The sequence below is a fragment of the Agrilus planipennis genome, unplaced genomic scaffold (genome assembly GCF_000699045.2).
Source record: "Agrilus planipennis isolate EAB-ADULT unplaced genomic scaffold, Apla_2.0 scaffold3, whole genome shotgun sequence".
Classification (NCBI taxonomy): domain Eukaryota; kingdom Metazoa; phylum Arthropoda; class Insecta; order Coleoptera; family Buprestidae; genus Agrilus; species Agrilus planipennis.
This window is the reverse complement of record NW_020442460.1, coordinates 1083925-1110473: the sequence shown is the minus strand read 5'-3', so window position 1 is coordinate 1110473 and position 26549 is coordinate 1083925. Positions and strand designations below refer to the sequence as shown.

General features: G+C 35.9%; 1 protein-coding gene across 2 annotated transcripts in view; it reads right to left on the bottom strand.

Annotated features, from left to right (window-relative positions):
* Positions 1-18738, bottom strand: part of LOC108742399 (protein Dok-7) — a 224798-nt gene extending 206060 nt beyond the window's left edge. The window contains exons 1-2 of one of the 2 annotated variants that reach the window (XM_018477600.1): positions 18357-18738; positions 1358-1403 (exon numbers count right to left, since the gene is read on the bottom strand). In XM_018477600.1, the coding sequence (XP_018333102.1) occupies positions 1358-1403; positions 18357-18599 (289 nt within the window). In that variant the 5' untranslated portion in view covers positions 18600-18738. The remainder of the gene's footprint in view (positions 1-1357; positions 1404-18356) is intronic. The other variant, XM_018477608.2, reaches the window with a different exon arrangement.
* Positions 18739-26549: the final 7811 nt, after the last annotated feature.

The window sequence follows — 26549 nt, the reverse complement described above, 5'->3', positions numbered from 1 at the left end:
AGCTACGCCGGGATTCGTTTCAGCAAGTAGATATGCACACAAATGGACCTTGTTGGAGCATACGTAATCCTAAAATGTAGCATCGTACTACAGATGGCGTTTACCGCAACATTGGTGGTATTTTCTAAAACGCACTGTTAAGACAGCAGGTAAAAGTTGACCTATGTTCTGTCGGAGCTGTCTGCGACGCGCTGATGAGATCCAAAAAGATCGAAATCGCGATCTGCGTCTGGCAGTTTCGACAGATTACAGACCACTTCGAATTATTTGATTCGATTATGGTAACGTGTCAGAAACAAGAAGGAGGTATAACTCATCTATATCTGTAACTCATTCCTATATTTTTAAGTATATTTAACATCTTGTGCCGTTTAACATTGTCATAATAATGATGAAAGAGATAAAACTGAAATAGAAGCCTCAAATATTGATCGGATTTTCAGCCAATGCTTAAAACAATTGTGGTACTGAGTATTAGTGATTATGATTAGTTTCAATCAACTAATGATGAGTGCAGTACGATGCATTTTGGTTTTAGAGTAACCATCCAGTAAATGACAACGGTGTGGTATTAGTTTCTTTGACTTTAAAAAGCTTTTGGAATTGTTAGATGTTTCGTAAAGAAGAAAATTGTGGGATAAGATGAATCTTTTGTAATTACAGCAAATATTTTACCTATTTTGGGAATGAGTTACCAAACGCAAAACCACAATATTTATATTGAAATTAATAAAGTGTCAGAAACAAGAACGGAGTCAGCTGTAAACAAAAACTCCGACTATCCATGTTTGGATAAACAATCCAATCGTTAAAGCCTTTTAGAAATGTGCTTAGCTCGAGAAGAGATTAGAGGAATTAATGCAAAATTAAGCGAAACGAAATTGAGAATTAGACGTCATGACCTTACGTATATACGCTTTAAGGATCAAATACGCATTTTTGGACAATTTAAAGCTGTTGAAAACTTTCTTGTCTCAATTTTGGCATAGCAAGAGACCAAGAAATATGCATACGTATTTACCCCTTTTTTGTAGTTTACTCGCAGACTAATATTCTGCCCATTGATATATATCATTCCATTAAATATTGCGATTATTCTGTTTTCCAGATTTTTTCAATCAGTCTTCCATTTCCATATTATTAAACATTTTCATATCGCTCTCTATTATTTACGTATCGTTCCCTACTTGGTTCATAAATCTCCTCATGTACAAAGTACCAATATCTCAACGTTGTGTTCGTGTAATAACGTCAAAAATTGTTTGAACGGATATAGCGTTGTCGTTATCCCAAGTGATGGAAAAATCTGTTTCGTTGTGGCATCTGAATTTTTGGAAAAGACGAGACCATTACTCACCTGCAGCAGGAGACAGCTTGCTGACGACACCCCATCGTTGTTTCCACTGCAACAAAGAAACGAAAAGCGTATGAAAGGGATTGTTATATACACGAACTCAGTTTAATATAGGCGACAATGTAGTGGCAAAAAGAAAATCTTAACCCAGCTGCAATGGATTGCGAAATAGAGACAGAAAAGACGTGGATTCTACGCGTCTTATTAATAGTGAACTCCGAATATTAGTTGTATATTTCAAGGAAGTGCATTTTATTTTATTTCATCGAAAATCAAAGTTAGGTAATTGTTTACTTAAGTTCATTTTTAGTTCAATTATATAAGGGATATAAATAATTAGTACAGAAATAAGCGTCAACATAATCCCCATTTCATAAATAGAAAAAGGAGTAATTAAGGGACATTCTTAGTATAGAGCATCGAAGGTACACAGAAACCTTTTAGCGTTATTGCACAAATATTTTTATTAAGACATATTTTTTGACATTCGACAATATTTATTTAATATGGATAAGTTTTCTGTTTGTGTGAATTACAGCAATTAGATAATTAATTGGAAATTTAAGCGAATGTTTGTAATGGAAACCGGGAATATTGTTAATTAAAATAGCCTAAGGGAAATAAATAATAATATTATTCAGCAAAAAATAAGTCAACTCAATAAAAACTTTCTAGTTTTCTGGTATCGCACGCTTACTATGGTGTCTGTAGCTATTTATTAGTCTGGCTACTAACCGCATCATATTGGCGTGCCGATGAGAACTCCTATTACTAAATACAGAACGATCCTTTATACAGATTTACATGCTTAATAAGTTTTCACTGTAGGTGTAAAGTGTTCTCAGGCAGATTTTCTGGAACATACTATTGTAAAAGGAATATCTGCACACGCGTCAAATTGATAAGGCGTGTTGCTTAACTTTTGGGTGAAAGGTAGAATAATAGAAGTCTTGCAACGAATTAGAATAATTAGGTCTATATTTACAAATAAATATTTATAAAGAGTATCTCCAAACAAATGATTAATAATAATTAACTGTACAAGTGCATCGATAGGATAACAAAACTAAAAAAAAGACTTTTGGGTGTTTCATCCCCATCAGCCACTAAAGCTAGTGGGCGAGCAGTCCCTCCGGGCTATGCTGGAAGGTAGAACGGAAGGCCCTCTTCAGCCTTCTTTCAGGAATCGCGGAAATCGGAAGGTGGTGGTGCGGGTGAGAAAGATGAGACGGACGAAATGAAGACAGAAGAGAATGAAAGATTATCTGTGAAATATTACTGTTCCAGCATTTGCCTAATTGGGTGTTTCATTCCCACCAGCCACTAAAACTGGTGGGCGAGCAGCCCGGAAGGTAGAGCGAAGGGCCCTCATCAGCCTCCTTCAGGAATCGTGGAAATGGGAGGGTGGTGGTGCGGGTGAGAAAGATGAGACGGACGAAATAAAGACAGAAGAGAATGAAAGATTATCTGCGGGATATTACTGCCCCAGCATTTGCCTAAGTCATTCAAGGAAACTACAGAAAAACTAGGACTAAGGCAGACGGACCCGGAATCGAACCGGCTTCCTCCTGAATGCTAAGCAATGGTCTAAATATCTAGGCCATGCCGCTCGGTGTCGAGTCCCTGGTCACTTCTTATATCTAAAACTTAAAACTAGGAAATAATATCAAGGGTGTGGCGAATGTCAAAAATGGTGATGATCCCTTTTAAACATTTCGGGGGATACTTACAAGACCGGACTTTCAGACTCAAAAATTTTGAAGAGGGGGATGTTTATAACCTGTGAAAAATCTGCTACATCAAATAATCAACAAAAGGCACTTTCTAAACGTTAAATCCATAAAATAACAAAGTTGAAACTGTATTGGGGATCGTAAAGGATCCTTCCTAAGCCGTTACCTCTATAAACTAATTTTAACTGATGCATTTAGCCATTCTTGACGGATCTACTATCAAATAAACACACCGCCGCCTTGCAAGTTTGCAAAGTATTCTAAATACTGCATATAGGAACTACATCAAGAAGAACGGTCTGAACAGTACGTTTATCATTTCGTCATTGGTTCTCTTAATAGATGCGAATGCGGGTAATAGTTTTAGTAGAAGACAACAAAATTCCTAGCCATCCATCAAATGGGTAACTAGTTACCTAAGTAATGGTACAAGTATGCCAACTACAAGAGAAGCATTTCCACGTTCCACATAATAATATATCGCATATTGCCCTACGTGCACACGTTTGCTAAGCATCCCCCCTGCTTGGATTGTATTGTGTGCAATGTATATCTAGCCAGTTGCAATTGCGGTTTCCATAGCGTGACCGACGCATTGCTCTGCATTCTATATATTGGCTGTTCTGCCCTACCATACCTTGGCGCACACCCTCTTCTCGACCATTACCACGTGCTCCCGCGTTAAATGGTATACCTACCCTTCCCTTTAGACACTACCGCTGAGTGTTCGCTGCAACGTCAGCTGTCAATCGAACACGAAAATTGATCGATGAAAACGAAGTGAAAACGGTAAACATTGACAGATATCTACGTATATGAACATCGATATGTCACTGAATTCACCTCAATCAAATGCTATAAAATTAATTACGGAAACAAATTCTGAACAATAGGATACACGACTGGTTTTGAAAACCAATGAAGGGTAGTAAGTATATAGAACACATATTTTATCAGCTATTGCACTCATTTATATCAGACGTATGATAACAGCAAACATATGATAGTAACATTCGAAAGGCAATGACTACCGTCAAATGCCCCATCGTGACGTCAAAAACGAAATATATAACGAATAAAATCTGATGCAAATGAACTAAAAGAGATATAAAGTAGATTAAAGTATACGTTACAAAAGAAGTTGTAGGTATTTGGATTTCTGTTGTTCCCCTTCAGTATCCATTATTCGTAATACAATACAAATATTTGTCTAAAACTTCTCTACCTTTGGTCCACACACATTAGGTACATTATGAAAACATTATGGTGTATTTGAACTACTCAACTAATGAGCAAAGTGATTTCGAATGATAATGTTACAACCACAACAATTTTAATTCGTTTTCATAACAGACGATAAATTAAAAGTCACCAATTTTCTTTCTCATTCGTATGGCATCCACCAAATGCAGAACTAATCGTTAATCGAGCGACTAAGCTTTAACATCGAATGTGGAAACTTAACCAAATACAACCATCAAGAATCATTCCATGGATATTTTGCTTCCATCAGCTTATCCCACTTGAGTCATTATATATTCCTAATGTAACCTAACGCTTACATTTTTCTTCTACTTGTAAATAATTAATAATTAGCCTAAGTAACTTTAAAAAGAAGTTGCAATTTTTGTTTTATGGTTTGTGATGACTGGTGGACGGTGCACGTTTGTAAAATGATATTTCCGAAAGAAAAGTCACGTTTTAAATGGGAAATTCAATGCGAAATGTATGTAAGGTGATTGATGGCAGAGGAAAACTGAACGTATAAAAATACAAAAACTCATTTGTCATTCCAAAGTCAATAAAAATACATATAAATAATAAAAGCCATGTGTAAGGCGGAAAACGGTTTCATCTTTTATGTTGCAATATATACCACACGATGTAATTTTAGCGCAAAGTATTTCGTATTTCCTTTTCCAGTTTTTGTTGACATTTTTTGGAATAACTGTAATGGAAAATTGTTCATTATTGAAAGTGGGATGAATGCTATTATGAAGTCATATTTGTTAAAAGAAAGACTGACGATTATGATATAATGTTACCCTGAAAATTTCTACCTTCACTCCTATTTGTTGCGTATTTAGACCGAAAGTTTGTGTCACATCCTATCTGACGTAAGGAAACATTTCTAAGAATTGGTTTTCCTTCCTTGTAGGTGGGTGCATATGTGTGCTATGTTTTTTGGGCAATGCCTCTGTTACCCCTTGTAAGTGTGAGAAGCAAACTTCCGCTGTACCCACTACACAAATTCAATGCATAATCATGAATTGCTCTACAGACTTCATTATAATTTCTATTAAGTATTCATTCGAGTTCTCCTACGCATCACGCAACCTCCAGTCAGTTAGAGTTACAAAGCACTTTGTAAACACGTCTGAAAACATTTTTCGAAATCAATGTGTCAGTTATAAAAGAAATAAGAGAGAGGCGCACCATCCCCTTGCTCTGTTCGTCAAAAATTTTGCAGTTCTTCCCTCTTCAGTCCCTTCTTTCTCCGTCGTCTTCTTCCCGTTCTTACGCGTGTCTGTCGATTTTTCAATGCATAAAGAATGAGAAAAAACCGCCTAAGTTTATTTATGAACAAGCGGGGAGCTATTTTCACGTCGGCGATGCAGCAAAAAGAGAGGATGACGTCAAAGGCTACAACCCCATAAACAAACCGGGAGAAGAACTTGTTAGAAAATACCTGGCACACTTTCTAATTACTGCAACTTCGTTAAGTGCATAACAAGAGAGCTCTGAACAAATTCACTTGTTTTTATTGTATAGAACAAAAACCTTCGCGGTACAGAGCAATTACTCACGAAACCACAGCATTTGTAGGAACTACAGAACAATTTTACGAAAGAAATCTGAAACTATTCATTCAATTTACTTATAGATCAATCAAATAAATATTTTTATTTAGTAAACAACGTCTACATATAGATACATACAAGATCTGTTCAAAAAATATCGCGTACAAGCAATGATGTGTGAGCAGGGGCGTTATCATGGTGCAAAAGCCAATTTTTGTTCTTTCACAAATCCGGGCGTTTCTGGCGGATTGCTTCTTGCATAACTTGCAGGTAATATTCCTTATTGACCGTTCTAACCTGTGCAAGAACCACTGATGCACCACTCCTCTGCAATCGAAAAGAACTGAAAAGAAAACCTTCACATTCGACCTAACTTGGCGCGCTTTTTTCGGTCTTGGGTCATACCGCAGCTTTCATTGGGATGATTGAGGTTTGGTTTCCATGTCATAACCATAAATCCATGATTCGTCACCAGTTACAACCATCGAGAGCAAATTTGGGTCGTCGCGGACAGAGTCCAAAATCTCCTTAGCAGTGTTAATGCGATAATGTTTTTGATCGAAATTGAGTAATTTTGGTACGAATTTCGACGGCGATCCGTCTCATAACTAAATCATTGATAAAAATCGAATGGCAGGAGCCAATCGATATGTTTAAGTTCTTAGCAACTTTTCTAAAGGTGATTCAACGATTGGCCAGTACTACTTCCTTCACTTCATTAATATTTTCGTCTGTTGTTTATGTGCTCGGGTGTCCGGCGCTCTCTTCGTCGTTCGCATCTTCTCGTCCCTATGACAACATTTTGTACCACCGATAAACGTTGCTTCAGCCCAAGGTAGGTTCACTGTATGCCACAGTCAACATTCGGAATGCGTCCGCGCACTTAATTTTATTTTTCACGCATAATTTAATACAACTCTTAACATCACTTCGAAATGGGGAATGCCATATAACACCTAAAAACAAATGAGCAAGTGCTTTAGTTTGCTCACTACCTGCAACTTGCACACAAACGCAAAATTCCGTAGCTGTTTTATTAGAGGTTAACGTATGATGAAAAAAATACACGGTACACTATAGGAACTACCATAAATTTTCCCTAATCGGCGCCATATTTTTAGGCTCCTTCCATTTGACGGATCCTAATAGCTATTAAAAGATTCCACCATCAATTTTTATTTAATATTTTGCCGATAGTCATTTGTAAAATATCAATCTAACACATAACTCTCGTTATTCTGGACATGCCTTTTCCTAAACCATTCAAAATTTAAATAAAACTTTTTAGTTTGAAACCAATGTGGTTAATAAAGTTTAGGGACCTGTTTTCTAATAACAGAGTGAGCAATATATCCAAGAAGGCCAATTAACAAGACCTACAGGAGTCCTGGCATTAAAAACTGCCAAACGGCAAAAATTTTAATGGTCCGTTGGCATGTTTGACGTTAATCATTGGAAAGCCTCGCCTCGTTTGCCCTCGTCTTGCCTCGCTTGCTGGCCCAAGCCAGCGGACGGCCGCCTACGCTTTTTTTTCCTTTCCTTTTCTACTCTTTCCACTAACAATTTATTGTGCATGTTGTATGGACGAGAGGAAATGGCGGAACTTTTGATCATTAAATCCGCATTTTCGTTACCCTGGACGAATATACCTTCACAAGTCATTGCCACTTATTAAACGGGGCACCCAGTTGTTTAGTTACTTGATATTTGAACCTTTCAATAAAGAATTTATCAAACGACACAAACTAATTAAAGGGGCGATCTCGGTCTCTGAATAAAAAAAGTACTGAAAGCGGATACCACTTTCTATTGTTGAAGGGATTCTACTGCATCGAACCTATTGAGTTAATTGTAGTGAGCAGCGGGTTCTAAAGTTAAAATTTACTGGACAAAATGAGTTTTCACTTCCACTTTCTCCATTCACATTCAGCTATTGTTTTAAGGAATCCTTTATATTACAAAGGCATCCAATATACGAAACATTAGCACTTTGCTTTCCTTACAACTGAAATTCAATGCAGTCAACGTTTCTAGAATGTTATGTAGTATATATCAAATCAGTTAGATCAGACTGAGTCAGGTTAACTTAGATTTGATTCAGAGATGTAATAACCCAGACCGTTCAAATTTTGTAGTCAACGTTTTTAGAATTATTATACATATAGAGTCCGTCAAATTTTTTACTAGAGGTTAATTAAGGTTAAATTCAGCTTGACTCCTAAGTGTAATAAGCCAGAATGTTCAAATTCTGCAGCCAACGTTTGTACAATGTAGGTTCAAGTAAGATTAAGGGGAAGATTTAATAAAAAAAAAAATTTAACAATTTGCTGTGTATTTAACACTTCTACAATTAATCCATCACTATGTCACTTCTTCGCTTCTCCTTCTTCACGTTGTATCGCCTTGAACTCTCTGACTCGTACTGACTCCACTCGATCTCGCGACAGCTATTTATAGAGACTTCACATTTTCTAGAATTTTCCAGTATATGCCGCCTAGAAACCTGATCTTATTTGTCACTATGTTTGTTAAGTTGCCTACATACATGTGACAATAATTTATGAAGAGACATTTCGGTCACAACCTTCTGTAACCTTTTTCAAGTCAATTATATGAAACTAATTTTAATCTTAATCCAGTTCTTTTATGAAGAAAAGAGATCGTTGCCGAAAATTGTTCTGAATTCATTCGAAGCAGCCATTTTACATTTTCCATGCAAAATTTTTAATCCAAAATTAATACTAAAAGCATTTACGTGAAAAATGGAAAGTGGTTTCTTCGAATGAATTCAGAACAGCTTTCGGCAACGATCTATATATTTTCTTCATAAAAAACTAGATTAAAATTATTTTCATACAATTGATTTGGGAAAGGTCACAAAAGATAGTCAACGAAACGATTCCCCACGGAATATATTGCCATCGTTTTTATTCAATCTTCTCCTCAATTTAAGTTCCATTGTAAATTCCAAGTTCACAACAAGTAAGGTTATGTTAGGATAAGTTTAAGGGAAGTCATATTAAAGCACCCATTTATTATCATTATTATTACCATGTAGTTTATTAAGGTGTGTACGTTGAAGCCGAATTAAAAGAAAGTATTTCTGAATCGTGAATGTACAATTCATTTGTAGAAATTATTTACTAAAAATGTTTTTCTGGTTAAGGCAGCCATTTTGGCCTTTTACTAACAGGAATTGCGAAATCAGTTCTCAATCCATGTCTCAGAATAACAGAATGGTACCGCAATGGTTACGATGTGAAAAACGATTCACGCCCGGCTGCCCATCAACTGAAAAGTATTAACGAGAAAACTTCTCGAAGAAGAGTCGCTATGTGTTATAGCTTGAGTAGATAAGATCTTCCCCTATTGGTTCCCCCTCTCAGCTTCCCATTAATTCAAAGTGCGCACCCTTTAAAAATCTACCGAAATGCCGATTTTAAATAATTCGTACTTTTAGCTTTAATAAGCACTCTTAAATATGTACGTATTGTAATGTTCTTGGGTTTAACAAAATTCACTTCTAGTACTGAAAACGACAAAAACTATTTATTTATAGTAATTATTGAAGAACTTAAAAACACTATTAAATTATTACTAAACTTAGGTTATGAATTATTCTATTTATTTACACTACTTTTGATATATCACTATTCACTGCGCTATTCATTTCACTGCTATCACTGTCAATTTATTTCTGGATTCACTTCTGCAACGGTCAATTTATTTCTACTTCCTCTCGGCGTTTACTTTTGTTTTTTTTTTATGTTTGTTTACTTTCCGGAACCTTCTCGAAACGTCCGGATAGTTAATTTTTTCTTTGAACTGTTTAACTGCTTTCCCAGAACGCAGGTACGACACACACATTTACAAATACGGCCCACATGAAGAAAGGCGCCCGCGGCGAGTCGGTGAATCGATAAACCGTTCACGCACACGTGTGCCCGATCGCACACAAACACACTCGTGTTCGATACAGTATTTTCTGGGACTTGGAAAAATAAAATGGAATTGAGGCATTCGAATAAGTACCTACATACACGGTTTTAAAAGTATGTCGTCTATTTTTATTGTACATATTTTATATACGTTGGCAATGTGTTCTACTTTAAATTCAGATATGTACGTATATACGGATATTTTCTGATTTATACTGATTTGTGTTCGTGATATGCATATCAACCAAGTCAAATGCGTTTGGTGTTAGTAGAAGATTTGTAACCAACAACATCCCCAAAAAACAGAAATAAAATACACCATTTGGAATGAAAATCGATGATGAAGCCTCCTAATGACGACAAATGTGGCTTCCTATATCGAACAGATTTTTGCAACTTAATATAGAAAGTAATTTTAAATATCACAGAAGCCGACGCGACACTTCAAACGATATTTTTAACGTCAACGATTGCAGCAGTCATTAACTGAATTCCAGACAAATTGATGAATAGGTATGTCGCCGTAATGTAGCTCGGGGATTATCTCGTGAATCACTAATAAAATTCATTTGGTATGTACACATACGAGATAATCCTTTTTACAGCTTAGGTCCAGATGATAAGGGGAAAAACCTCAAGCTACACTTTATTATTTATGACAGAGAGGGAGGGGAGATGAGATAGAACATATAAATTACGCGAGAAATTGAGATTACATAGGGGTGGATGGTACCCCGTGTACGTCGCGAAAATTCGCACACGTGTTCATCAATGGCGGTTCTTTAATATTAAGTCATTTTTCTTATATAAATGTTTCACATTTATTATACACTCACTCAACATTTTATGGCGTTTGGGAAATTTGATATTTTTTTTTCTAATATATGCATTATGTTTCGTTGAAATTGACATATACTTGATTCAAAACCAAAACTGTTGCACGTGGTATATGTCGTCATTATGGGGAAAGAGTAATCTCATTGCAAGAGCGACCTCTTCCAGATGAATCTTCATATAAAAATTTAAACTTTTTTATGCTATTGTCTTTAGACGGTTTTGGTTTTTTGGTTTCTTTGAGGTATTCAACTTTCTACCACAGTGAATGGATATTAGTCTAGAGACTGTTGTACATACAATTAGTTTAAACAATATAAATATATTCATCCAAATAAACCACTTTTATATTTGACATTGTTTTCCCCTTCTAAACAATTTCTGTTTTTATTTCGAAGGTTATGGTGTGAAGCATGAAGGGTGGAGTTGCTTACACGAGGGATAATGTAAAAAAAGTGCATAGAAAAGGCTACAAATAGCGAAATATTAAAAGTGTAAGAGGACAGGAGCGTCATAGAAATCAGTAAGAAGTAGGTTGGTATACTTCATTTACTTTCTCTAGCGATGCGTCCTTTCCAATGTCTTGGATGCGCGCTGGCAAAATCGTAAGTAGGGAGAAAAAAGCTCATTATACTCTCGGCTCTTGTTCATTAAACATACTTTATCATACAGTACCTGCCAAGAGTTTTGTTCAATCATGAATGGTAGTGCGACTCGAAAACAAGCGTTAAAGCCTTTAATATGTCTTCAAATATAAATAAACATCTCGTTGATATTTTCAGTAGTAAATGGTACCAATAACAGCACATTTGAGCAATGCAATTGTAGTGGATAAAATGGTCAATTTTTCGATGCAGTGCTGTACGGATTATACGCTCCTCACCGGTTAAGAGTTTGACCGAGAGTTGTCTCCTTCTTTTTCTGGTCTAGTGCTGTTCTTTTCTACTTTGCGCCGGTCAAACTGAAGGTCACATCGCTACAGAAAGTAAACGAAGTATAGTACACTTTCTCAGACATGAAGGGCTATATACATAAATAGGAATTGAGAGGGGTAGAGATAGACCCAGATTAGATCACTGTTGCAAATAGTTAGAGATAAAAGTTGATATAATTTTCGAGAAATGCTATAGTAGGCTCAAGATAGGAAGAAGTGGAGGTATGTGTCCAGGAAGTCCTTGGGCTAAAGACTTTATCTGCCTGTGTACATACACAGATAAGTTTAGCATGTGTAGGAAAACGTGCTTCGTCCGCCTACCCTGAATTCATAAATTATGGTATTGAAATGAACGAGACGCAAGCACAGGAGCTAAAATGGGTACCTCAGGAATTAAATATTTGCTTTTAATTTGCGTTCTATGGAGGATAAAACAAAGAAGACGTTCGCTGATAGGTAGACACGCTGATGATGCTGACGCTAAATACACGAATGTTGTGACTCTCTGATGGGGTGTACGAGTGATTTTCATTTCTGGAAGTGAGAAGTTAGGCAGCTAAATGAATAGTTAAATTTGTCTCTCTTCTTCCAACATCAATTGTTTAGTTTTCATCCCTCTTTGTTTTCGCACCCCTGCTAGTTTCAAAAATCAATCAAGCTTCTTTTCATTGAAAATCATGTTCGTTCTTTGCTCTAAATAAATACATATGTCGGCATACATTATTAGATGCTTGCAAAAACTGAATCCCTTCACCCACGGCACTTTTTTACTTAACACTTGAATGCCCTGTCATAATACCAGCACTCATTCAAATACTAATTTACTCCAAATGGCTGTGTCATATATATATATAAATGTAATTGCATATTGCAATATTTGCAGAAGTTTTACGTGTTCTTACAGACAAACTGCCGTTGAGTGTAAACATTGTAAGGTAACTGGAAGAAGAAGAAGAGGTAATCGCATATATGTATGTAGAAGAATAAATCTTAAAGTGCAACAGAGTTAAAGTTCCACTAATCTTCCGTAAAGCAACAGCCAATGGAATGAGCGAACGTTTTGCGATGTAATAAACTTGTGCGAAGCCGTTAATTTTCTACGATCGTTTTAATAGTCGACGTGACCAAAATTCGCAATGCGGCAAAATCCACATGCTTATTCTTAATTATTCGATTCTCTTCCGACTAAACTCGTTAATTTGCACGAACGAACCAAGTAAGTTCGAGTTATCGGGCCCGGTGCAAGTTGAAAATCGATTATGACCGTAGTCGTTTTTTGTCACAAAAGTCTCTACCTCCGGAAACACGAAGTCTTCCATCCATCTGGCACTGTCAAGAAATTATTTCCAATTCAACACGAAACGATAACGAATAGGGAATGACGAACCGAAAATCACCCCTTAAATTGATAATTAACTTAATTATTTTCAACAAAAAGGAAAAAAAAACATTCAGTTTCTGGTCAGCAACTTTTCGAACTTATTAATTCCCATCAGTACGCCAAGCTGAAGTTACTCAGTTCAAAGTATACGGTTAATATTAGAAGTTGGCTAAACATCTGCCGCGAATTTACTGTTTCATTTAGGTAAATTACCGTGGATGGAGAAGTTTAGAAATGAGGAGGTATTGGAATGAGTAGGAGAACAGAGGGCATTATGGAAGTTAATAAGAAAAATACTAGAGATGCTGGTAAAGGACACCTTCTCAGACGTGAAGGGTTTGTTAGACATATATTTAGAGCAGAAACAGAAGTTAAAACAAGTACAAGTAAACCTAGATTACTGCTTATTAATAGTTTTAGATATGGGACGTCTTAGTTTTAGGGAAATGTGAATATTAGCTCAGGATAGGAAAGAGTGGAAGTGCGTGTCCAGTCACTCTTCGGATGATGATTTAGGTTTTTATCCAAATTCGGAAATTTGTTACTATCACAAGTTCTATTTACAATAACATATAAGGAACCCTAATTTACCTCAGACAAGATTAAATAAATAAATTCAATCAACTGAAAAAAGTAATAGAAATTTAATAAACTGCTTTAATAAATGTTGATACAATGTGTACAAACCATAAATAGTACCTACAATACATATAGATACATACATGAAATTCAAGAGGAGAAAAGTTAAAATAATTTCGATTTCTGTAAAAACTCCTAAAAAAACTTTTTTATTTAATAATAAACTAGAAAGAAGATTATGGAAATATATGGTAACGTAAAGAATTTCCCTATTCAAAAGATAAATCGAGAATCCACGATTATATCCGCATGAAACCGAAAAGGATCTCCGACCATTATCCCCCAGATGTTGTTGTGAATTCGGCATAATATTTTCCCGCAGAAAGACGGCCGAATTTTAAAATAACTGGAAAGCATAATGTTCCCTTAACAAAACCCCCAAACCAGCAGTCAACTCCCTGTTGATCTGTCTCATTCTCACATTCTCACAAGTTTTCCATGAAACACGAGAACATCGTTTTATATTGTATATCATTCTTCTCGTATTGTTCTTAATGTCAATTCGGAGTCTCTTTCTCCGTCACCGCCATTGGGACTTATTTACAATAAATTAAGTGAATTTCAGTCTGGCGGGACTTATACCTTGGTAAACGTTACATTTTAATTTGGATAACTTTTTGCATCTCGATGAGTTGCCATCATCCGCTTCCCAGCCTGTTTCCCTAAGCCACCCTTTACCCCTTACACCGGCTTCAATCCCAAGCGAGTGCAGTCGAGTCTGCTAATCTCGCGAATAAGCTGATTTACTAGTGCCACTAGACGATAAAATTTCAAGTTACTGATCTCCCTTACCCCGCTGGTCCGTTTCTCCCTCGGAAAAGTGTTTCCACGGTCCCTGGACAGATGGGATGCAACCACCTAAAGCTGCTTACCACAAATTTTAACAACCGATATTCAATTGAAATGCTATTTATATAAAAGGAACGCTGATGCTGCTGCTAATGTAGTAACAACAGACATCTCAAAGAGATGAAGATAAGAAGTTAAGTTTCTTGAAAGATCATAAACGAAAGGACTTTCTCAAACTCTTTTCTGCTAATTACTAATCCATTCAGAAAATGTTCCTAATTAGGTATAAAGGAAACGCGATCCAGTTGTGAAATACGTATCACTACAATTGGTTATAATTTGTAAACGATTATTAAAAGTCTTAATTAGCATCTAGCAATGAGGGGCTGGAGATAGCTTTAAATAAAATGGAAGCGGTATTGACAATACAGTACTGTATGAAAATAAATAAAAGTAAAACAGAAATTCAAAAAAAAAAAATTGTTAAAGGTGTTTGTTTGGAGCGGAAAAGGTTAGAAGCTTCCGAAATGTGGTGTTACCGGCGAATATTGAGGATACTGTGGATAGAGAAGGTTAAAAATGAAGAAATATTGAAAAGTATAGGAGAATAGAGCTCTCTATGGAAGCCAATAAAAAATAGGAGAGATAGGTTGGTAGGACACCTTCTCAGACATGAAGGTCTAGTCAGAGACATATTAGGTGGCAGAAACGGAAGTTAGTAGGAGGAGAGGTAGACCTAGATTAGATTACTGTTCACAAATAGTTAAGGATGTGGGTTGTTCTAGTTTTAGGAAAATGTGAAGATTAGCTCAGGACAGGAAGGAATGGAAGTGCGTGTCCAACCAGTCTTACAACAGACAACCTTATGATGATGATGATTGTTATCCCATAATTTGTTTTATTTAGATTTAATATGGTACCTACCATGACTTCTTTTACAAATTGAGAAATCAAAAATGCGAACAGTAATCTAATCTAGTTCTACCTCAACCCCTCCTAACATCCGTTTCTGCCTCTAATATGTCTTTGACTAGACCTTCATGCCTGAGAAAGTGTTCTACAAACCTATCTCGCCTGTTGCTTATTGATTTCTCTAGAGTCCTCTATTATCCTATTCTTTCCAATACCTCTTCATTTCTAACCTTATCTATCCACGGTATCTTCATCATGCGCCTGTGACACCACATTTCGAACGCTTCTAACCTTTTCTTTTCCGCCGCGCCTACCGTCCATGTTTCGCACCCGTACAGTGCCGCGCTCCAAACATACGTCTTTAGCAATCTTTTTCGAATTTCTAAATTAATCGTTCGCGAGCATAGAAGTGACTTTTTTTATTGAAAGTGACTCGAACCTGTGCTATCCTCTGCTTTATATCCCTACTACTCCTTCCGTCCTGACTTATCTGACTTCCTAGATACCTAAAATCAACCACTTCTTCTAATCTTTCGTCTTCTATTTTTGTATTCGCTCTTTCCCTACTTTTTCTTCCTTTGCATACCAGTATTTCTGTTTTACATTTATTTATTTTCATACAATATTGTTTTGTCAATACCGCTTCCATTTTATTCGGAGCTATCTCTAATCCTCCTTGCTAGATGCTAATGCTGCTATATTATCTGCAAATCTATGCATACTAATCTTTTGCCACTGTATATCTGTCCCTACAGTTGTATTGTCTTTAATTGTGTTGATCGCATCTTCGATGTATATATTAAAATGTATCGATGACAGTGTGCATCTTTGTCTGACTCCATTCCTAATATTTATTTAGAACTTACTAAGAACTAAAAAAGAAGGGTTTATTAAATTTCATTCTGATTCTGATAGCCGGGTTGTCCCACCGATCTACAGTCATGTGTAAAATAGTGGGTAGAACCGAAAGTTTTTTTAATCTCCTTTGGGTGTCAAAGCAGTGGAAGGTTGCTAAGAATTGATAGTCAAAGTCAGTTTACAACTATTTCATTTGTATTGATAATTTAAAATTTAAATACCTATTCTTCAAGAAACTGAAGATATTTGATATACTTCAGTTATGTTCGATTCAATTTTTCTTTCCTTATGTATATTAAATCACTTGACGAGGATAGGGGTGGTACTTGTTAATAATACGCATTGAAGCAAATTTAGATAAAATATGAAGGAAAATTACATGGTTTGAAATAGGGAGTACAAGAAGTCAGGGGTTGTTAAAAACTTTAGTTAATTACTATTTGACATGTAACAACTGTTCATGATCCTTGCGCCGTTGTTCCAAAGCACATTTATTCCTGTTCAGAACAGGTGTAATATTCCTTTTATCTAAGGATACTCACGACATTAAATACTTTAATTTATAAGGATAAACTGAAACTAAAACTGCAGAATTCTTAAAAAAAATACTTCTGCTTCCAAAGTATTTATAATTTTCCTTTTATTGTCGGAGAAACTACACAGAATAAGTTAACATTAGAACTGCAGATTTCATTGAAAGTCTATCCTTCCAGGATAACTGCAACTGTCGCTTTTAGAATAATATGAAAGGGTAACTGGTATGGTTTTCATTAAAGACAGGATCTATGTCCTGAGGATAATTAAAATTTTTTTTTAGATATTATTACAAACATTAATAGTAAAACATAAATGAAATTATAACGACAAATTTAATACAACTTTATGATTTTCCTTTTTTAATTACAAATGTAATATGAGTACAGTTTATTTTTATTTTCATAGACATTTATATAAAAACCGAGAAAAATGGGAAGACATTTGATGTGTTCTGAGATTTGAACCATGTTGTTACGTTATCCAAAATAATACAACTTGCTGACATTTACATTATGTTTCTCTACACAAACTTTGCTTTATGTTTTCAGGACAAGATGCACAAGATTCACTTGATGAACTAGCAAGCTTCAGGTGAGTACTACAATAACAGGAGTTATTGCTTAAGGGCTAAAAGCACCTTGATGCTTACTTTACTTAATTAATAAGAGATTTACACTTCTTTAATGGTAATAAGAGGCAAGGTATTAAATAACATATCATACTAAAGACATCTGCTTCTAAAAGTGGCTATCTTCACAGTTTTGATCACAGTTAGGGCAACTTTCAACTAGCATCTAAACAGTTTAGTAAAATGCTAAAATCTATAGGCACAAAACCCTTTATCGAATTAGATCGTACAAATACGTCATTACCTAGCCTCTTAGCCACTCCATTATTGTTAAGGAACCTTATTTGTAATATGCCGACGCAGGGACTTTATGGTATAAACATTTTCATATTTTATTATACCTTTAGTGTAAAGCTTATTGTTACTGGACTTAAATATATTTCCGAAATCAACGGTCACGTAGGCAAATTCGCAGAAGCACAAATGAAGGTTTATCCCATGGCTAGTATATTGTGCATTGGCATTACTGTCAATAACCTCGTTATTGGGTGGGATAATTTGTCGATTTCGGAATCTAGTGTAAAAAATTTTAAGTTTGATAGAACAGTTCTTTTGTAGACTCGTTGAGAGTAACTAGACTTTAGTTATTTTCATAAGACACCAATAAAAATTCAATATTTATAATAAGTTAGAATAGGTCGTAGTTGTAAGTTGTACAATAAATTCGTTATATTTACAAGTCGGCGTTTCTATGGTCCTTCGAGTTATATATGTGGTACAATTGTACAAAAAGTTCGAATCAATAATTTGAATATTTCGAACGTAAAAAACAATTATCATTCTAAGAACATTTACCCCGAAAAGTGGTTTACTAAAGTATCGAAATCGAGATATTTGAGTAAAATATTGGATGTAATCTTAATTGAATTAGATTAGTAGGAAGTAGATGCTCCACTTCAATGTCCAAGGATTCGTTTATCGACTTTGTCTATCCATAAAACTCTTTACCCTCTCGAAGATAACTCACTGTCGGACAGTATATTTGATAACACCCTCGACACCCCTATACACAACTTACCTTCTTGTTGTCCCGGAACTTCAACCATCCGGAAATGAGGACGGTCTCGTTGGGAGAAGTGGACGCAGGGTGGAAATTATTCTCGACGGCTTCGGACGCGGACCCATCGAACTCTCCCTCAGAATCGGTGCTGAAGATGTCGGGGGTGCAACGGGGCAAACTGCGAGCCGGACTGCTGTTACACGAAGCGGGCTCCTGCCATCTACGAGACACTCTTGGGGAATTGTATGCACTTTCACACATTGCAAATGTTTATGTAAGGGGCTAATGACCCACACTTTAAATTTACACTACCAATTGGTCCTACACTTTGTTCTATGACACGGTCATTTGAAGAAAAAGTTTTGTTAACAGAATGAACAAATTATCGTCCTTCAACGGCACTTTATCAGAGAAAAATGCTTTCCTTAATGAAAAGAAAGTGTAGATTTATCTAAAAAAAACAAAAAATAAATGAACTGATTAGAATTCATTTTCAGTCAAATTTGGTTAATTGAGGTAGTTTGTAAACCATTTGCTTTACACGTTGTGAAATTGTAAAAGTAAATAAAGCTTAATATTTAATACCTTTACTCTAGAAATTCCATTTCAAACAATTCCTTTCATGGTTTTTAGACTTATAGTGGTTTTGATTTTGATTTATTGAATGTAAAATTAATAAAAGCATGTCATTAATAAATTCATATTTCAAATATACCTAGTTCCTTTTAAATACTGAACACCAAATTACATATATCAATTTATGAAATATTAAATACAACAAAATGCATTTGTTGTCATTATTCACGAAACATATGTTTCCAATTTTTAAATGGATAACATATATCTTTAATATTCGTTAATTAAATAATAACAACAGTAATCGATTAATTAATTAAAAAAGTAACCCATAAATACAATGTAACTAACCACACATACGAAACATTTTTTAATTAAATACGTTAAATAAGTTTATTAAGAGTAACTTTTTATTTTTCTTTCATTTTAAATTATGTTTATTATCATCCCTGGAGACCATAAAAATTTTAACAAGTTTCTTTGATGTTGTTTACTTCCTTACCCTTTCTTTTAGTTCTAATTCTTCGTAACAATTAGAAACCCTATTAAATATATTTAAACTTTCTGCTTTGCGTTACACACGAAAGTACAAAAAATTTTAAACTCGCGTTTTCACGCGGTCATCCGTCGCGTATTTGTGACGCACGAGCGTGAAACAGTCGTCGGTCTTCACCGCGCGGCGTCGAAACGTTGAATACGAAATAGCGACGCCGGACGTCGATCCGCGTCGTTTCGTTGCTGCTACCGCTGGCGCATTAAAGCGTACTTTTTCCTATGTACTCTCTACGTACATACATGCCAACAGTGACAATGATAGAGGGTACTTTTGTCTTCCAAAAGATTAGAGCTAAACGAGAGGAATAGTTGTTGTTTAGTTAGAGTTTCAAGAAACCGAGAAAATTTAAGTTTCCCGAAACAAACTTGTAATTGACTCGTTTTAGCGAAAAATTGGCTTGCACGTAATAAATTGTTACTTTTACTTTCCAACAAACTTAGTTCCTAACTTAGATTTATTATAGTTAATTAGTTAGTACAAAATAATGAATATAGGTACTTACCTTTAGTAGAAGGACTTGCTCGTTACTCAAATACATTTATAATTAGGGTGGAAGAACATAGAAACATGAAATAAAGTCTTAAAAGTTCGCCCTTGTCTGTTTTTTATGTCTTGAAGTATGCACTCATTTAGATTTTGTTTTAAAGAAGAAATTACATCGATTACTCTCCAGAAATTATGGGTTCGCAAAGGAAGATAACGAAGTGAATCAAAGAGGCTAAAAGAGGGGAATGAGAGGTATTTGTTTCAGTTGGGGTAACGTTATAAATTGTCCAGTATATACCTTAGACTTATTGTACTGTACGGGAAATAGGAAGGTTGTTAATAATTGATGTTCAATTACCCTTGACCACCACATGCATTTATCATTCCATCATTTATTGTACCCTTTTCTTCTTAAAACTTGGAATATAAACAAATTATTTATCGCAGGAACTACTGCCTTGGTAACGTAATACAACTAGCAGGGTAAGATAAAAAATCATACTTACATATCACGTGAAATTCCTATTAAATATTGTAGTTACCATTTTTGGAGCAAATTATTTACCGTCGTTATAGCATTAGAATTCTTTCAGGTAATAAAGAAACGCAGCGAAACTATTTTTGGTACGTTCGAAATTATTTTAGATGGTATCACCGGGAGTAATGGTAACCTTAGGGTCTCATTTATCGGGGAAACACCTGCCATTACTTCGTTCAATTTCGACTGCAAACATTTTAATTTCGTTTTACTCGCTGAATTAAATGAGAACGAGACTCCAAATCGATTCCCAGAAGAGTTAGCTTAATTTAGACGTCTCCTTTCAAATCTTGTACTTGTACAGAGCGTCCATTGAAACTTCCCTAAAATTTTACAGACATTAAAAGAATGATTTAATGTTTGTAATTTCTTTGTTCCTTTTCTCTGAATCTCCTTATATTTTTCGGTTCAAGAGCTATTTTGGAAAGACTCTCATGATTTGAAACTCCTACAGTGAAAAATGTACTAAGCTTTAAAACTAGAAACATATATGACAACTAAAAAGCAGAATGTGTAGTTTTCTAGGAACAGAGGGCCAACAGTTTGTAGCGTACAGTAAGAATGGGTTACATTAACAAATTACCATAAAATCATGAAGTTAAATTAAACGGTAGCAACAACAACTCAACAATAACTATGACTACGATTAGTAAGCAAAAAGGGGGGTAAGTTAGAGAAAATTAAAATAATCAACCCAATCTATAAGAGAGGAAGAGCGTAGGGGTAATGAGAGTGTTCTCATTTTTTATTGTTTTTGTGGTAGAGAGGAAATCTTCAAGACACCCAACCGTCCGAACGTTCGGTAGTGCTGGATGTTGGATTCCCTCCAACGACAACCTACCAACTCAAATCCCTCTACTTCAGGCCGTTTAAGGAACAATTTTAAGTCCTCCCCAGTAGTATGCTGTGCTGTGCTAATGTGATACAGTGCATTTAGTAACTTGTGCTGATGCCGAGTATATTTTCAGATTTTCCAGTAACCCGTACTAGTTTGCGCTGTAGGTAGTGCTGGTGTCAAGTATATTTAGTAATATCGCTCCAGTATACCCTCCAACTGATTCCGTCAGTACGTAGCTGTCAACAAGGAGTGACTTTTCATGGGTAGACAGGCTTAACCAAATCTTTATCTTCTACATTATACTGCACATGTTAAAGGTGTATGTTTGGAGAGCGGCGTTGTACGGGTGCGAAACATGGACAGTGGGCGCGGCGGAAAAGAAAAGGTTAGAAGCCTTCGAAATGTGGTGTTATAGGCGAATGATGAGGATAACGTGGGTAGAAAAGGCTAGAAATAAAGAGGTATTAGAAAGAATAGGAGAACAGAGGATTCTATGAAAGTCATCAAAAAGTAAGCGAGATAGGTTGGTAGGACACCTTCTCAGGAATGAAGGTCTAATCAGAGACAAATTAGAGACAGAAATAGGAGTTAGGAGGGGTAGAGGTAGACCTAGGTTAGATTACTGTTCGCAAATAGTGAAGAATGTGGGTTGTTCTAGTTTTAGGAAAATGGTCAGGATAGGAAAGAGTGGAGGTGCGTGTCCAACCAGTCTTAGAACTGACGACCTTATGGTGATGATGATACTGCTCATAACATATTGAGAGCAATTTTAACAGTGAACTATTTTGCTACATTAATTCAGCCCCAAAGCAAAAATTATTTCGCGAATGAAATACTTTTTTAAATATCTGTAGACCTCCTTTAATTATTATGTACTGATAATGGAACGATGCATGTCCACTCTGTAGTTAGTATTGTAGTAAGCCTTTTATATCCGTTGCAGTAGATTGATGTTCAAAGTCGCATTTCGTGTATCCACTAGACATCCAATCAAGGATGACTGCGATTCTCGCTACTGCCATCCAACCAGCCAGCCAGCGAGCAAGCAAGCAGTTTTTCTTTTTCTCATTGCATCTCACAATCTCCAAATTGAGCTGCAACCGACTGTGTCTTTTTGTCGCCTACTGCGACGCAATGATGCCGTCCTGATGGGCTTTAGAAACAGCAGTAGGATGAGGCAGTGGCAGTCTTCTTCTTCTTCTTATAAGTCTTCTTGTCAGTGTACGACGACATGGGGAAGAAGTCGAGGGTAGTTATTACTATTCCAACCTTTGTCACCCTATGCGACTGCTAGTACGTTCCGGTCCTTCAAGAGTATAATTACGGAATTAAGCATTGCAATGGAGGAGGCTTTTAATTTTAACGAAGATTATGACGGTGTGAAGGGTAAGGAGCGATTTAATTGTCTGATTTTAGAATTTACGAGTGCATTTGGCTGAGGGTGCTTGAAGTAATTTATGGTAATTCAACGTGATAGTTGCCATAAATAAAAGGATTTCAGTCTAATTATGTTCGTTCATTTAATCATTAGCTAACATGAGTGAACTTAAAAGAATCTGCAATAAAACAGGAAGAGTCTTTTAGAAATTCCAACGTTTCTCTAATTTAAAAATTCCTAATTGTAGCTGTCGTTCTTCTTCTGTCTCTGGTACCATGTCAATACGATTAGTTACCTTTTACATTTGTATTCTACACCTATTGTTTCAATGCCACAAATGAAAAGCTGAAGTTAAATTAATATCTTTCTAATGTAATCGTACAACACATTGACTACGAAAATGGATTTTCTTAAAGATTAAATGAGGAGCAATAATATTATTATCCCTAATAATTCTACTAGGTAGATTTTCAAATATGCACTTCTGTTTCAAACACCATAAATTAACCGACTACATTAGGAGGTAACCAAATATTTTCTGTTTGCCAATTTTCAGAAAATGAAAGATTCAGTAGTCGTGTTAGCTAATAATGCGAGTCTCTTGTTCTTGTCGTTTCGAGAAACAAAAGAAACGCTGTCCATCATCTAAGGGTTATTATTTACGGTTAAGCCCAAAGTCCGGCAGCCATAGTTATGCGGGTGACGACGAGACAGTTGAAACACGATCCAGTGGGCCATAATCCCCGTAAACACTGGAAGTTTACTTCCGCATTAGAGCCATTGCACACAACCAACTACATTTTAGTCCTGTTTTCGTCTCAACAGACAAATATTTGTTAGAGTTGTTTGGACAAATCGAGAGAATCTTCTTATTTTCATTCTTGAGCAGTAAAGAATACCTATTGCAAACATCAATATTTTTCCTACCAGTGTACAAGTGAAATGGAAGTTTGCAACAACGTATTGACTAGAAATGTATGATTTCATAAAGAAAATGAAGTTCTTGGTTAGTTTGTTCTCATTGACTCGCCATATTCAGTTTCGATTAATTGCCTTTCCTAACTGAGGCTATTCCACAAATGCGAGTTGATATAATATCAAGGAGTGAGCAGTATACCGCCATCTATTGATATTTGCTGCTAACAGCAGTACTTTAAAGCATGAAGGTAATGTATACGATGTAGTTTGACTAGCAACGTTTAAAGGATGCCTTGTATATTTTAGTAGGTATTAGATAAGCAACTGCATAACTTCCTACATTGATAGCATTAATAAATTGTTTGACTTAAAACTTTCTCGTTTCCTGTTTCCTTTTTTCCTTTTGTTTTTAATATTGTAACTGCTAGACTTCGCAAACTGGTGGCAATTTAAAGTTTAGTACTACTTTGAAAAGCCATGGAAATGTTTGTAGAAGTTTCGGCAGCAGAGGCAGACAGAATTGTAATTACCTTTGCCTTCAGTTTATTAAATACGAAAGATTTGGCTCTAAAGAATCTCATCGCAATAATAAAAATCGCAAAAAAAAAAAACAAATAATAAAGAGCATCACCGATTCGAAATTCGAATTCAATTTTGCTCTTCTTTCGAAATCCTTAATTACGATACTGTTTGGACAAGTAATAGAAGATATTGACCTTTTCTTTTAAAACTGGGGATTAAATTTTATCAAAATGTCTTTCTCCTGGTGTAAACAATCAAAATAGCTCAGGAATGATCATCTTCTATTTGAAGAACACGCGGAACCTTAATTCTAAGCTTTTTGACGAACAAGGTCAGGTATTCAACCAAATGAGCAGTTAATTTCTGCAAATGAAATGATAAAGGGAGAAGATTTAAGAAAATTAGAGGAGTCAAGATATGTGGTTGGATTGAAGGAGATTTTGTGGAGGGGTTGGCAAGGGGATTGGGTACAAAGGTATTTAGAACTAGGGAGGGACGTAAGCGTTATAGCAAAATTTAGGACAGAGAATGAGTGTAGGGGTTGTAAATATTGGAAAAAGGAAGAAGACAGACTACGTAGAATGTGTGAAAGGGAAGTAGGATGTGTGACAGAGAGGTAGAATGTGTTAGGATCACCTTAAACAACCGTATGAATTAGATCCAACAATTCAATTACTATACTTCGTTTACTTTCTGTAGCGATGTGCCCCTTCCTATGTCTTGGATGCGCGCTGGCAAAATCGTAGGTAGGGAGAAAAAAGCTCATTATACCCTCGACTCGTGTTCATTAAACATTCTTTTTCATACAGTACCTGCCAAAAGTTTTGTTCAATCATGAATACTAGTGCGAGGCGAAAACAAGCGTTAAAGCCTTTATTGTCTTCAAATAAAAATAAACACCTCGATATTTTCAGTAGTAAATCGTACCAATAACAGCACATTTGAGCAATGAAATTGTAGTGGATAAAATGGTCAATTTTTTCGTGCAGTACTGTACGGATTATACGCTCCTCGCCGGTTAAGAGTTTGGCCGAGAGTTGTCTCCTTCCTTTTCTGGCCTAGTGCTGTTCTTTTCTACTTTGCGCCGCTACAGAAAGTAAACGAAGTATACGAACAGCTTCCGCATTATACAAAATGGCCGATAGATGTAGAAGTTGAAACTTTAGAGGCCAAAGAAAGCAACTTTCATTCTTTTAATCAAAAAATAATTAATAAAGAAGTACTATTTAGATTCTAAACGGCTCATTTATCATAAACAATTCAGAAAATATTCGCAATCTCTAGTCCAGAATTACCCTTTTCTCTGAGTCAAGTGGCGTATTTTTGGACATAGAAATAGGTAGCGTAGGTAACAGTTGGAAGTCGAAATTAAAACAGTGTTGCATAACTGTCGAAATTAGTAGCAGAAGAAGGGTTCGATGGGCAGACACGTCGTACATCTCTCGGCCCTTTGATTACGGCAATTACTGCAAGCAAACCCAACCGGGGACGTTGAATGTAAATAAGCTTGCGCTCAGCAATTAGAAAACGAAACGTAGGAGGAATTTCTATTGTTCATAATGGCATGCACCCCATTTCGTCCTACCGAAACTACCGACTAGTGACTTTTCTCTCTTTGCTCTTTATTGCAATAAACCAACACCACCGAGACTACGATTCGCCATTCGTCCACCCTTCCACACAATTGAGGGATGAGGATTCACCTAAGGAGTACAAAATCCGATTTATGACAGAAAAGAGGTTAAAAGCCCTCTCCAACAGGCTTCAAACGACTTAGGGGGTGCTTTTAATAAGTGTACACACTTATCAGATTCGCTCTTCCTTACTACCCCTTCTTTCGGGTTCTTTCGGATTGTTTAATCTTGAAATTATTTTTGTTGGCGAACGAGTACCCAGTTACTCAGTATACAAACACATTAACGCGTAACGTATTTGTATTCAATAAAATGAAATCGTGTTTTAGGACTTTAACCTTTTACCTCAGGATTCTCAATTTTAACGAAACGGAAAATTGGAATAAATCGCATACCGGATAAAGGAGAGGTCTACAAAAAAGTTAACATAATGAATTCGGATTATTTAAGACTGACAGTAAATTATAGTTCCAACGACCATTTAGGATTCACTTCCACTCCGTTTGATTTAACGATTCTTTACAAAATTAAGAGACATTCAAGTGCAGGAAGCAGCAGTAGAACTAGCAGCAGATAGTAGTAGAATTAGTGCACTAGACCCTTTTTGCTGAACTTTCGGATTCACAGATATGTTAAGTACGTCTTCTTCTAATGTATACAGTATACTTTTGAATGATTAACTGAGGGATCAGGGTCTTCCCCCTTTCTGAAACGTGGCAGCAAGATAATCTTCAACAATAGATTCACAATCAGCTGATTGTTCTC